Genomic DNA, 14774 nt, shown 5'->3' on the forward strand with positions numbered 1-14774 from the left:
GATGACTACAGATGTTAAGTCCCATAGTGCTCAGAGCCATTTGATTAGCCGAGCGGTCTCAGGCGCTGCAGTCATGGACTGTGCGGCTGGTCCCGGCGGAGGTTCGAGTCCTCCCTCGGGCACGGGTGTGTGTGTTTGTCCTTAGGATGATTTAGCTTAAGTAGTGTGCAAGCTTAGGGATTGATGACATTAGCAGTTAAGTCCCATAAGTTTTCAAAAAAAAAAGTCCATGTTTCTACCCGTCCTAGTGTAATGTCAATTTTGCTACTGGATCCGGTATATCTTCATTTATAATATGTAGTTGTGCCTCCTGTATAGCGTCATCGACTGTTGACTTTCATCAGTTTTGTCAGACTGGCATAGTGTGGATTGGGCTTTAATGTATGCACATATAATTAGTTTCCTGTTTCTAGAATACTGCGCTATATCTTTTATTATCTCTACGTATGGTTCTATATTGCTATATTGTGCGTACAGCGATGCGACCACCCATGTATCTCTACCCTTTGTTATTTCTGCCGTGGCCAGGATACCGTTGCACAGCTGAGAAATCTCTATGGTGTTACATTTTCTATTAAGAACCACTAAAGTGGTCTTATAGTTTTGGCTGTCAGTTATTGCGACAGCGTCCCGGGGTAGGTTGATTAGTTTATCAAGGGTTGTTGCGTATGCTTCCTGCAGGCAGAGAACGTCTGCTTGCGAGTCCAGCGCAACCTGCGGAATTTCCGCACTTACAAGAGTGCTTCTATTAGCATTGAGTTGTAATATATTCATGAGTGCTTCACATATACGTAAAATTTACTACCAGTCTGTGAGTAGTCGTAGTCTTTTCTGCCGTGAGCCCTCACCTAGTGCTTATAGATCTGGTGTGCTACACGCAAGTATCACTAATTTTTCTAGTTCTGTAGGATCTGTGGGATGTTCTCCGTTTTAAGTGTCACCCTGTGTGATTGTCCAGTGGTCGGAAAGCAGACATAGCCACCCGGAGGATGGAGTAGTAAGCAGTCTTTGGGCCGTTACAAATATATCGTTATGCTCTGACCTACTAAGTCTTAAATTTAATTCTAAGTTGTTGTAGTCATCATGCCATTGTTTTTGACTGTCTTTTCCCTTCTTTTTCTGTGTACGGTACAGTTCCATCAACAGAGCAGATATCAACGGTGTGGCATCTTGCTGGATCTTCTGTGATAGTGTTGTTCCGTGTGCTGCAGCATTTCTCTTTTCACTAACACTTTTCATTTTAATGACATTATCAACTACACTTTCCTCACCACTGTCGCATTCGTCTGTTACGTTTTGCATACAGAAGTATTACTCTCTTTTCTTGAGTTTCACTAATTGTAGTCCGCTGCTGTGGTTGCTTGTGTTGTAGTGTTGTATTGTGTTGTGCAGCGGCTGCAGGATTGATTATGCCTCCTGACACGAAATTCACTGGTTTAGTGTAACCTCTACATCTGTTTGTGTCATACATCTTCGGTATATCATCTGTTCCTTGGTGTTGTGTATATGTGTTCACAGAGTTTGACTTACCTGTATTCAATGTTATTGTATGTGACTGTTTTCTTTCTGTGTCTTGTGTAGTACTTCGAATTCCAGCTCATCAGTTAGTGCCTGCAACGCCTGCTGGTAATTTACCCAGTAGTACAGCTGTTTATTTCAGCTGTTTGGCCACATCATAGTGTATGGCACCATTAAACGCCATGTCATCTATGTATTCTGCAGTATTTATGTAGCCGTCTTGCAGTGCCTGCAGACCTTGGAGAGATGGAACGTCATGTGTGCAAGTAAAGTCATCAGGGAGCATTCCCATCTGCCTGCGCCATGTCACCGCTCTCTGATAATTCCGATTTATGGTCGAAGGTGACTTGTGCATTGTTTTGTGCTTCCTAGTTTGGAGCGGTGTCAGACTACTCACACTTTCCATAGTCGAAGTTCTAAAGTGGTCGAGCCTAGAGGAATGTGAGAGTTTGCCACACACGACCTTTTAGTTTGGCACACTGTTTTCCAGGGATTTTGCAGGGGATGCAGATGTCTTGTTTCTGCGCCCTACACTGTGATTTTTTATGTCCTTTTCTCCGGCAGTTGGCACAGGTGATATCTGTGTCTTTACACAGATTTTTGGTGTGTCCAGTGCCACATCACTTGTATCAGGTTGGAAGTTGTGCAAAGTTTTTAACTGTTAAGGACAAAAAGTCTCTATATACTCTGTCCCGTTTCGTTAGAATTTAGTGTAATTTCGGCGTGACCTCTATTACCTGATGGTCAAAGCTCCTACCTCTTGGTCCAGTACGGAATTTAACCTTCGTCTCCTGCACAAAATCGTCCTTCTCAATTTCCTCACTAAAATATAGATCGTACAGGCTTTTAAGGAATTCCTGGTCGCCAAGTGTATCAGGTACGTGATGAACGGCCACTAGCGGTTTTCTCTCACTTGGCGGCTCACACGTAATTGTGTTGATGTTCTTGGCTGAATCAAGCGACTTTTTACAGTCGTCCTGCGTTGCAGTTTCGACTATGACTGTTGTTGCTGCGGTTTTGACGGCTTTGATTTTAATTTTGTCTTTTCTGGGTTGAAGTTTCTATGTGAGGCTTTCTCGTACTGTTTTTGAGTCTTTGTTTTCTGTCGAAGTGATGACAAGTGTTGTCGTTTGTTTTGCCTTGACCTGTTCAATTTTTAGTGTCCTTTTTGCGCCGGCCGTGGTGGCCGAGCGGTTCTAGGCACTTCAGTCCGGAACCGCGTGACTGCTACGATCGCAGGTTCGAAACCTGCCTCGCGCATGGATGTGTGTGATGTCCTTAGGTTAGTTAGGTTTAAGTAGTTCTACGTTCTAGGGGACTGATGACCTCAGATGTTAAGTCCCATAGTGCTCAGAGTCATTTGAACCATTTTGTCTCTTTTGTCTTTGGCTCCGATTTAACTACTGTGGCAAAGGATGGTAGTGTTGGTGGTGCTGGTGCGGGCTGTGAGGTTTTTACCTCTTGTAGCTTTTTCTTCAGTTCCTGCAGATGTCGGTACGAACTGTTGTGTCGCTTTGCATTGGAAGAGATTCTCTCTGATTTCGTGCGGCTGCTAAATTAGTACAGGCAGACAGCTTGCTTGTGAGACGAAGGCGGACCTCAACATCTGTGGCATCGTTGACACAACCGAGTGTGGGCCTTTGGTGAGGATCCGAGTGGAGGGTCTGAATCAGAGGCTCAGTAGGTTCTGAGACCATACGGTCTGCAGATTCCTCTACTTGCGCCATTGGGTAGTGGGTTTGCGAGCTCCGATATATAGATCAGGAGTCCACTACACCCAGAAAGCGGCTACACGGGTAGCGAGGGCTATGTGAAGGGGCGGCTTTGGGTTAGATGGTCTTGTGAAACTGTAGGAAGGGCTTCAGTCTCAAAGGATGCAGGTCGAACACAGGAAGAACATAGGTACAGGAACCGTCGGTATAACAGATGTAAATTGTCTTAGCTCTATTGGGAAAGTACCAGAGCTTCAAGCGCTAATGTAAACATTAGACATATGGGAAGCTGTCTGAAGCTGGAGATAAATTGAACAGAAATTTTTGCAAAGGACTTAAGGGGGGTAGGACGTCAAACGGGCCGACTTGGAGCAGGAGAGGCATCACAGGACATTTTAATTTCCAGTGTCTATACTTTTACAAATAAATTCATAAAACTTTGTCAGCATGACCAGGAAGGATTCAGAATTCACACTCATAGGAGTGTAAGTTCGAAAACATAACGAAATTATTTTTTTTTTACATGTGAAATTTCATCATTTTTTTTCACTTACTAATGGCAGTATTTGTTGCTATAGGTACACTTTTCTTCATAAGTAAGAGAGATTCTTCGATGAATTTTGCACAGCATACAAACCATACTTAAAGGTGTATGAAACTCTACAATTTTCCAAATCTATTAAAAACTGTTGTAAAAATTGAGGTAATTAACTATAAAATTTGTGTTTTTTCCAAACATGAAGTTTAAAATATAACAGTTCATTCGTTTTTCACAAATTAAATAAATTCTAAAGTTTCATACACCTGTGAGTATGGTATGTATGCTGTGCAAAATGCATCGACGAATCTCCGTAACTTATGAAGAAAAGTGTACCTATAGCAATAAATGCAGTAAGTGAAAAAAATTATGAAATTTCGCACGTAAAAAAAAAAATATTTTGTTATGTTCTCGAACTTCCACTGCAATGAGTGCGAATCCTGAATCCTCCCTGGTGGAAATTAAAATATCCTGTGGTGCCTCTCCTGCTCCAAGAACGTCTCGTTTGATGTCCTATCGGAAGTAGTTTACCTTGCAGTGGAATCGAGGTAGATAGTTCTTGTGAGTTTGTATGGGTAATAATAATAAATTAATAATTGATTCCGTTTACCGACTCCCGACTCAGATGATGCAATTGCTGAACAGTTCAAAGAAAACTTGACTTTCATTTCAAATAGGTGCCCATCTACCCTACTCATACAACTATAGTTGGTGGTGACTTTAGTCTACCCTTGATATTATTTATTATGTTACTCATTTTGTGCTTTGTTAGGTTCGATCTGTAGTGATTAGTTAGGAGAAGAAGGACTTCTTAGACAAGATCGCTTTTGGCAGTTAGTCTTGTGACTCCCTGGTAGGCATGGCGTGTTATGCTATGGGAGCGATGTTTAAGCGAATTGGTGATGTACATAATACTTTTAATTTTGATGTGCTGACGCGTCGATCATTTTATGTACTTGAAAATTCAATGGAAAAATTTTGTGTGTAGCTGGCACAAGATGTTTGTAATAACATTCATGAAGATCTGAAGATGGTGACTTAGTTTTACCGAAACCGGTTATCTACAATAAAGTATTTCTAGCGATCTTTACTAAGCAGTTCTTCTTCTCCAAAGAAATACCCTCGATATGTTGGCGAAAATACGTATTTGAAGTCTGCGGTGGGCAAAAAACATCGTCCGCAACTGTTCTGAGTGCATTCTTGGCAAAATTATTTTGAACAATCAGCTCAGGAGTCCACGCGAAGCGTAAATGTTTGCGAAACCACACTTGACCACACTTGATCCTGGGGAATTAGGGAACATCGTGATGGATACAGGGATTAGTGACCATGGGGTTGTTGTAGCGAGACTGACTACCGTAACATCCATACTCACCAAAAATAAGGGCCAATACATCTTTTTAAAAAAGCAGATAAAAATTCGCTTGAAGCCTTCCTAAGAGTCAACTTCCAATCTGAATGTGTAGGCGTAGACCATATGTGGTTTAAATTCAAAGAAATAGTATCGGCGGCTATTGAGAGAATATACATACTAAATAAATTATTAACAGATGGTACTGGTCCCACATAGTACACTTAACAGGTCAGAACACTGTTGTAGAAGCAAGGAAATAAAGCATACCAAATAAAAGAACGCAAAACGCTCAACATTGGCGTGTTTTACAGAAGCTCAGAATGTAGCACGAATTTCAATGCGAGTTGCTTTTAATACTTTCCAAAACGGAAGTCTGTCTCGAAATCTGACAGAAAATCCAAAGAGATTGTGGTCATATGTAAAGTAAACAAATGGAAAGACACAATCAATACCTTCACTATGCGACAGCAATATTGATGTTACTGAAGAGAGTACCTCTGAAGCAGAGATACTACGTACTCTTTTGCGAAATTTCTTCACCAAAGAAAACGAAGTAAATGTTCCGGAATTCGAACCGAGAACAACTACCAACATGAGTAACTTAGAAAGTAGATATCCTCGGTGTAGCAAAGCAGCTTAAATCAAGAAAGGCAAAGATATAGAAGCAGCCCGCTGAATTACAAACTCATATCGCTAACGTGGATCTGCAATAGGAGTTTGGGACATATACCGTGTTCCAACATTATGAGTTATCACGAAAAAATGATTTATTGTCAAACAACCAACACAGATTCAGAAAATTTCGTTCTTGTGGAACACAATTAGCTCTTTATTCTCACGAAGTAATTAATGCTATTGACAGGGGATGTCAAATTGATTTGATAATTAGATTTCAAGAACGCTTCCGACACCGTATCTCACAAGCTACTTCTAATAAAATTGCGTGCCTATGGACTATCGTCTCAGTTATGCGACTGGATTCGTGATTTCCTGTCAGAAAGGTCATAGTAGTAATTGACGGAACGTCATCGAGTAAAACATAATTAATATCTGGGACATCTGATACACGCTCTCTGCTGTTCAAATGGTTCAAATGGCTCTGAGCACTATGCGACTTAACTTCTGAGGTCATCAGTCACCTAGAACTTAGAACTAATTAAACCTAACTAACCTAAGGACACCACACACACCCATGCCCGAGGCAGGATTCGAACCTGCGACCGTAGCGGTCGCTCGGTTCCAGACTGTAGCGCCTAGAACCGCACGGCCACTCCGACCGGCCTCTCTGTTGTTCCTGATCAATATAAATGATTTAGGAGACAATCTGAGTAGCACTCTTAGATTGTTTGTAGATGATGCTGTCATTTACCGTCATATAAAGGAATCACATGGTCAAACCAAATCGCAAAATGACTTAGAAACGATATTTGTATGATACTAAAAGTGACAATTGACTTCAAATGATGAAAAGTGTGAAGCCATCCTCATGAGTACCAATATTAATCCGTTAAACGTCCGTAATACGATAAATCACGCAAATTTGAAGACTGCAAATTCGACTAAGCACTTACGCAATACAGCTACGAATAACTGAAGTTAAAACGATCACGATAATGTTGTGGGTAAAGTAAACCAAACAACACGTTTTATTGATAGATGATTGAAAAAATGCAACAGGTTTACTAGAGAGACTGCCTAATCTACGCTTTATTTCCTCCTTTGGAGTGTTGCTGAGCGGTGTTGGATCCGCATCAGACAGAATCGAAGGAGGACATCGAAAAAGTTCAAAGAAGGGCAGCTCGTTTTGTTCTATCACGAAACAGTGGAGAGAGCGCCACGTATATGATATGCGAATTGGGGTGGCAGCCATTAAAACAGAGGCGTTTTTCGTTGCGGCTGGATGTTCTCATGAAATTCCGGTCACTAACTTTCCCCTCAGAGGGTAAAAATATTTTGTTGGCGGCCAGTTACATAGGGAGGAATGATCATCATAATAAAATAAGAGAAATCCAAGCTCGGTCAGAAAGATTTAAGTGCTCGTTTTCCCGCGTGCCGTTAGAGAGTGGAACGGTTGAGAAATAGCTTGAAGGTGGTTCGATGAAACCTCTGCCACGCACTTAATTGTGAAATGCAGAGTAATCACGTAGATGTAATTTCAGATGTAGAGACAAACGGTTACAATGAAATATTTTTCAATTCTATGAATAATTCTGTTACACAGTTTATTTTACTTTTCTAAAGAGATAGAGCCCCTCCACGCCCACACTGGCATGATGGCCAACACAAAATGTTCGTTTGCAAGAATCTACGCTGCCCGACAAAACACCATCGCCGTGCATGTTGGTGATTAGAATTGCAATTCTCTGCGACAAGAGAACAGCCACCAGAGTTCACATGTGTTTTTCGTGTTCAGTGTTGCTAGCAGGACTGGTATGGTACATAACTGGTGTGGCAAAGTTTGATCTTGAATTATCACTGTCAGGGAGAAGGAGATGTTACGCAGTCGCGTGAGCGTTATTAGCACGTGACAGAATCGGAAAGTAGCCTCACCGTGGATCTGCATTCGGCTGGAATCGTGAAATATACAGGTTTGTGCGGCATTCGGATGTGACAGGGGCAAGATGCTGGACTGCATGGGAACGTGTTCACAATGCAGCACACGTACGTCCCTGGTCTGACGAACTCTAAGGCACGCTTGCGCACCTTGGTTATCCCGATAAATCACTGAATTTAAGCAACATTACTGTTATTTTCCTCGGGGAGATTAATTTTTCGGCCCACGTGTTTGCACGATAGTCGCATGTGCGAGAGACATTGTATATTCAGAGATGTTAACGATCAGCTGTCTGGAAAAGCGGGTGAAACACGTCAGTGATCATAGCTGTAACGTGGTGGCTCGACCACAGGCTGTTACAACGCTGCCCCATGGGACAGGGGCGCCCACTGGTACGTGGTGTCAGCTGAGATGCGGGTAGGCGCTAGTTGTACTATTCACCTGGCAGCTAGCCTTGTCGCAGACGTTCTGCGCTCGAGCTAGCCTCTGGGCAATCACTTGGCTACATTCCAGTGATCTGGCTGCCCACCCCCGTCTTCTGCCGCCTGCAGGTGTTCGGCTATCCGCGGGTGGGAACATGAGCTGTTCTACACGGCGTACTCACGAATGAGTGGCTGTAGCTGGAGGCAGAACACGTTAAGCAACTTGTGGACTCACTGAGACCGTTATCAAGGCTTTTTGGCGAGTTACACGACATTACTGTTACGCTACCTCGGCGAGATTAATTTTTTGTACCATGTGCTTACACGAAAGGCGCATGTGTGAGAGACATTGTATATTCAGAGAGGTTAATGATCAGAACCAAATACGTTATAGGAGTAAAATATTCACTCTGATCTCTGTACATAATGAGATCTCAATAATTGTAAATTTTAACTGCACAGTGCACAGCAGCAATGTTTGTGACGGATGTAAACTATTCCCTGGTGCAGTCTAAACCTTCCATACATTGTACAGTAAACCATAATACAATATTTGTCAAGATTAAGGCCGAGCAAGTCCGACCACCACGCAGAAGGATCGCAGTACTGCGCAGCAAGCACATCGTAACCCATACACATCTGTGCCTGCCATCCGAGAACGAGTAACGGACTCCGTGAAGCACTCCGTGACATCCTGAACCACTGCTCGGAGACCAGCGGCACCGGACCGTGAAATTACAGTTCCACGCACAGGCTGCCGTTAACACTACGACACTGACGGCTGCGTTCGGAGTGGTATCCCACTGTGTTTAGCGATGAATCGCGATTCTACCCTACCCTGGACGACAATCGTCGGCTATTATGATGAAAACCTGGGGAGAGGTTCCATTGCTCCAGTTTTTTTGTAGGGGCACAGCTGTGTTGCTGTGGGGGAGCCGTCTGGTATGACGTCAGGGGTCGCGGCTTCTTGTGAACTGAGGGACTCTGGCAGCACAACGGTACGTCACGGACGTCCAGGGTCCTTTGGTGTTACATATCATGCCACGCTATTGTGGTGTCACGCCTTAAAAACACTATCCTCCGCCACACACCGTAATATGTGGCTTGCGGAGTATAGAGGAGGATGTAGAAAACTATAACGAGCACTAGAAGCCTCCCTTCCTTCTTCTGTCTCCCCCCCCCCCCCCCGTAGCCTATATTCTTCAGTAAACCTACATTTCCTTCTATGCCCTATGATACCGTTCCAGCCGCTTAAAAGTTTATGTTACCCTGTTCCTCATTTATTCCGTTTCCTCCTCATCGTCTTGAGACGTGGTATTTTAAGTTTCCACAGCTGTGGCTGCTGCTGTCTCAGTTTAACACCTCAGAAGAAGTACCTACTCACTGAATTGCTCGTACTAACTCATCCTGCTACCTGCCTGCTACCTACCTTCCTATGCGTAAAGACGCAACAGCTTTCACCAACTCTTTTTTTTTTTATCCAGATATTGGTTTGATGCAGCTCTTCATGCTACTCTATTCATCTCCAAGTACGTACTGCAATCTACATCCTTCTGAATCTGCTTGGTGTATTCATCTCTTGGTCGCCCTCTACAATTTTTACCCTCCACTCTGCCCTCCATTACTAAATTCTGATCCCTTGATGCCTCAGAACGTGTCCTACCAACCGATCCCTTCTTCTTGTCAAGTTCTACCACAAATTCCCGTTCTCCCCAATTCTATTCAGTACCTCCTCATTAGTTACGTGACTACCTATCTAATCTTCAGCATTCTTCTGTAGCACTAATTTCGAAAGCTTCTATTCTCTTCTTCTCTGAACTGTTTATCGTCCAAGTTTTACGTCCATACATGGCTACACTCCATACAAATACTTTCAGAAAAGACTTCTGTCACTTAAATCTATACTCGATGTTAGCAAATTTCGTCAGAAACGCTTCCCTTGCCATTGCCGGTCTACATTTTATATCCTCTATACTTTGACCATCATCAGTTATTGCGCTCCCCAAATAACAAAACTCATTTATTACTTTATGTGTCTCATTTCCTAATCTAATACCCTCAGCATCAACTGATTCAGTTCGACTACATTTCACTATGCACGTTTTGTTTTTGTTGATATTCATCTTATATCCACTTTTCAAGACACTGTCTATTCCAATTAGCTACTCTTCCAGGTCCTTTGCTGTCTCTGACAAAATTACAATGTCGTCGGCTAACCATAAAGTTTTTATTTCTACTCCATGAATTTCAATTCCTACTCAGAATTTTTCTTTTGTTTCTTTTACTGCTTGCTCAATATACAGATTGAATAACATCAGGGATAGGCTACAACCCTGTTTCACTCCCTTCTCAACCACTGCGTCCCTTTTGTGCCCCTCGACTCTTAAACTGCGATCTGCTTTCTGTACAAATTGTAAATAGTCTTTCGCTTCGTGTATTTTAGCCTGCCACCTTTAGAATCTCAGTTTTTATCACCCTATGATCATATGACCAGAAATATCTTCCCTCTACTTATTTGTCTTCGCTAATCACTACTGAGCGCCACTTTAGCCAAGTCATCTATATTTTCAGATTCCCCTGCTTCTATAAAACAATTAAGAATCTAACGTTTGACACCTAAGTTTTAGTTGCATTCATGTGCGTCTTGAAAACGCCCACCAGATCAGCGCCGCCACGGAAATGCGAACGAGCGACAAGTTTAGATCCTAGAATTAGTTACATCTTCATATTACCTTTCAAGACAGTATGTCTCTGTATACAGCTGATTATGTCTTAAAGCATTAGTTTTCAATGCCATCTGCATCCTCATACCGCTGATCATTGCTGATACTTCCACCTTTAGCAACAGCTTTCCGTTCCAGGAGCAACGTGCTTCGTTGAACATTAATCTACACTTCCACCATCTTTTGAAAAAGCCGTTGGCAGATTGAAGATGATTTCGCATACTGGAAATTTCTTACCATCCTAACTGATTATTTTTGTTGAAAATCAGTGACTGGAATCAAATCCGGTTACCAGAAGCATTCGATTTTTAGTCGGAGACCCCAGTGGTCCTTTAACTCTTTGGAATTGTGCACACACAGTTGTGTGGGTGCGTTTTATTTGCGTTGTAGCGACATATTATTGCGCTATGCAGTGGAGTATTTAGAGAAAAAATTGTGCAAGAATCGCTCCTTTGTGTACAAGGTACCTTGTCTTAACCATTTTAAAATTTCAAGACGAAGGGTCGGAGACATCTGTCTCGAGAAAAGTATTAATTGTGCATTATTGATCGCGATTTGTCATTTGAAAAAATATGTCTGAGATTCCGAAGGGACTACAGAAGCAATTAAAGACTCGTCCGCCTAAGAAGTTTCAAATACCTTCATAGCAACAGTGACTGTGACATCCAAACGCACAACTGTCGTATTGGGACAATGTTACTGGCGTCTGCTTGTTTTCAGTCGATGTCTGAGGTTAGAATTCGGAGAATAGTACGGTAGATTAGCACTTCATTGCCACAGAGCGTTTGTTTCTTACTTGTGAGGAAATTCTAACTTTATTAAAAGAATTTAAAATAAATTACTTCAGCGAACAAACAAACGTAGACCGGGAGAAAGCTCTTAATTTTGCGATGAAGAGCAAAATCTCAAAAATCCATCTCTAACAGTACTGGTTTATCCAGAAGTTCAGGAAAACTTTGCCAGGTAACAAAGTGGTAGAATGCTCAACGAAGACCTCCAATATCTCAATGATCTATAATACTTGGATTGGCACAAACGTTACCACCAGGTGGAAGACTGTATTTCGACAGATACTTCTCAACATTGCCATTATTGCAACAGCTTCTTGAACGTAGTCTGGAAGGATCAGCCATCAACTGACAGAAGAAAAAACCTGAAAGAGTCCTGCAGGGACGATAATAAAATAGTCGTTATCCAGAGGAAAGGCTCAAAGGCTGTTCCACTTGCCTCCACTCCTACAGGTTGTGGTCCTGTAAACAATGTTTGAAAATGCAATAAAAACAGGAAAGAAGTACACATCAGTGCCGTGTTCTGAGGTACAGCTAATTTCTGAGGCGAGCTGACCTCTATGACCAAACGACTTGAGGCCCTACAGGACATCCTTCAAGCCGAAAAAGTGAACTTTTAAAGTTTTATCCTTTTACTTGATTTCAGTAATGTCAGTGTCTGGATACAATGCAAAGCCTCTAAAGTACGAAAGAAAAATACTTCAGATATTGTGGAAAGATGACTGGAGAAGTGCTAATTTATACGTCTTCAGGTCAATTACAAGTAACAGCCGCGGAACAAAATACATAAATCAGTAAATGCACCATTGTATGATAAAGAGGCTACATTGATTTTGGCACTGGTCTACTGTTCGTTTTCATACCGCTCAAAGCAGTAGGCAAAACAACTGCAAGAAGAGGACAGGAGCAGTAGGTGTGTAGTGTAACATTTATCTGTGTTCATCAAAATCCATTAAAAACTTCGTAAATGTCACTGTAAGGAGGGACAGAAACGTGTAAGTTTGTCTCGGACCAGACAGTCATTTGGGTCATAATTTTTTTATCAAATTCGGAAAATAAAAATTGGTTGTCTATTAATATACTATGATACGAATATTTTAGTTACAAAAACCCATTGATTTCAAAATGTCCATTCGACTACGTTCCATTACCTTTTTTTTTTACTTTTGTTGATGTTCATCAGCTTAAATTAAAAAAAAATATCTCTTCCTTTCAGTTGCGCTTACAACTCTCGGCCGCATTATAATGTCACCGGCAAACTGCAAAGTTCGTGTTTTTGCCAATCCCCGTCCGTGTCGTCAAATGCTTACTGGATGCACAGCTAGAATTACATCACGGAGAGTCAAAGAGCCTGTCTTATTCCCTTCTCGAGTGCTGCTCTCCTTTCGTGTCCTTCGGCTCTTATAACGACAGTCTGGTTTCCGTAAAAGTCATTGGCAACTGTTCACTACATTATAGAATGTCCACTTCTAACAACCCTACTACAACAAAGGTCAAAATTTAATGATTGTGGTGTTGCTCACGATGCTAAATACTGCATTTTCGGGCAACAACAAAGTTATTATATGGCAGGTGTCATTAGAGCACAGTTAATAAAGTCATTTCATGTAATAATGAATAAACTAGGCACTCATCTTTTCGTGTTTCTCACGCTGGTGTCGTTGTAAAATCATGGCTCAATCGTCGAAAATCTGGGTGGTGATGATTCCAAGCTCGGATGCAAAAAGCCCTAGGTTTTATTCTGCTATATTCAAAAGTTTTGTAGATGCGCTTCACAAACCATTCTTGAAGATTAAACTTTTCAAAGTTAGCACAACAGCGATGTAAAAAAAATAATCAGCACCCCGAATTTAAGTTACACTTCCTTTTAATTGCTTTTATTGCAATATCACGTAACACACAAAACATCACTTCACAGTACAAAACATACTTGAAAACATCTTCCTCACTGTTAAGGTTCACATTTTATAAGCTGACTACAATATGCGTCTTTCCAACATGACGTCCAAGACTTGACATTTTTAAGGTCCGACTCTCTAACAACTAACTAATAATCGCTTACGCGCCCAAAAATCAGAGTTACAAGTAAGTCAAAGGTCATAGGGCCAAAGGAAAGAATACACATAAGAATAATATCATTGCTATATAAACATATCGATGTATCAGAAATGAAATCAAATCTGAATGTTGTCTCAGAAATATGTTAAGTAGTTAACAGAAGCACAGTAGACTATTACTGGTATCGAGAGGTTCAGGTGAGGTGCCGTAATGGTTACGTAATTCAAGTACCATTATACACTGCTGTGTCAATAATGTTCAGTCAGGTATTCGATGATGGTAGCCGTCCGTATGAACAGTGATTTTGTATGTTAAATATCGTTAAAGTGAAAGTAACTACTAGATGGACGTCAGTAATACAAGGACGTGACTTTCTTTTGCAGTGTCAAATTTGGTCTGTACGAGGTGGACTTCGACAGCCCGAACAGGACCAGGACTCCGAAGGCCTCCGCCGGCGTCATATCGCAGATCTACGAGACCAGAGAGGTGCCTCAGCAGTACTTCTGGTGAAGCCGTCTGGACACATTACTGCAGCTTGTCTTGGTCAATGTGCTGTTAAAATAAAGATCCTCTGACAATTAGCAAAATGTTGGTTCTTTACCAAATCCTAACATTTTTTGTAGCTTTTAGAACGACTATAACGTTTGGGACGTGTTTAATTATACAGATTTCTTGATACCGAACAACCTAATGCAGCTTCAAAAAGCAAAACATGTCATAGAGACCATGAAGCATTTCATCGCACGCCACACCCTGAGCTTGTTGCCCGAGTTTTTCACAGTCTACATCCTTGACGAACAGGTATGTGTGTGTCTAGGTTACGACTCCTTTGCGGCTCTGCCGTCTGTGAAAACGATGCTCAGTGGCTTATGAGACGTTATACTGCAACAAAAAAGAAGAAGAGAATAAAAAAACAAGAACGAAACACATGGTGAAGGAGGAAACAAGTGATATAAATGAGAAAAAAATTACTAATACATCAAAAAATTAAAAAGTCAGTAATTAATTGAAAGTTATGTTACATCACATCGTACTAATAAAATGCAATTGAAAGGAAAACTATAGTTCAACATGTCACCGACAACGAGACCATTAGAGAAGCATGCA

At 41.6% G+C, this 14774-nt stretch overlaps 1 protein-coding gene across 1 annotated transcript in view; it reads left to right on the top strand.

Annotated features, from left to right (window-relative positions):
- Positions 1 to 14248, top strand: part of LOC124622458 (myrosinase 1-like) — a 78936-nt gene extending 64688 nt beyond the window's left edge. Inside the window, exon 11 of the mRNA XM_047148162.1 lies at positions 14051 to 14248. Coding sequence (XP_047004118.1) covers positions 14051 to 14177 — 127 coding nt within the window. The 3' untranslated portion in view covers positions 14178 to 14248. The remainder of the gene's footprint in view (positions 1 to 14050) is intronic.
- Positions 14249 to 14774: the final 526 nt, after the last annotated feature.

This window comes from Schistocerca americana, chromosome 7 (genome assembly GCF_021461395.2).
Source record: "Schistocerca americana isolate TAMUIC-IGC-003095 chromosome 7, iqSchAmer2.1, whole genome shotgun sequence".
NCBI lineage: Eukaryota > Metazoa > Arthropoda > Insecta > Orthoptera > Acrididae > Schistocerca > Schistocerca americana.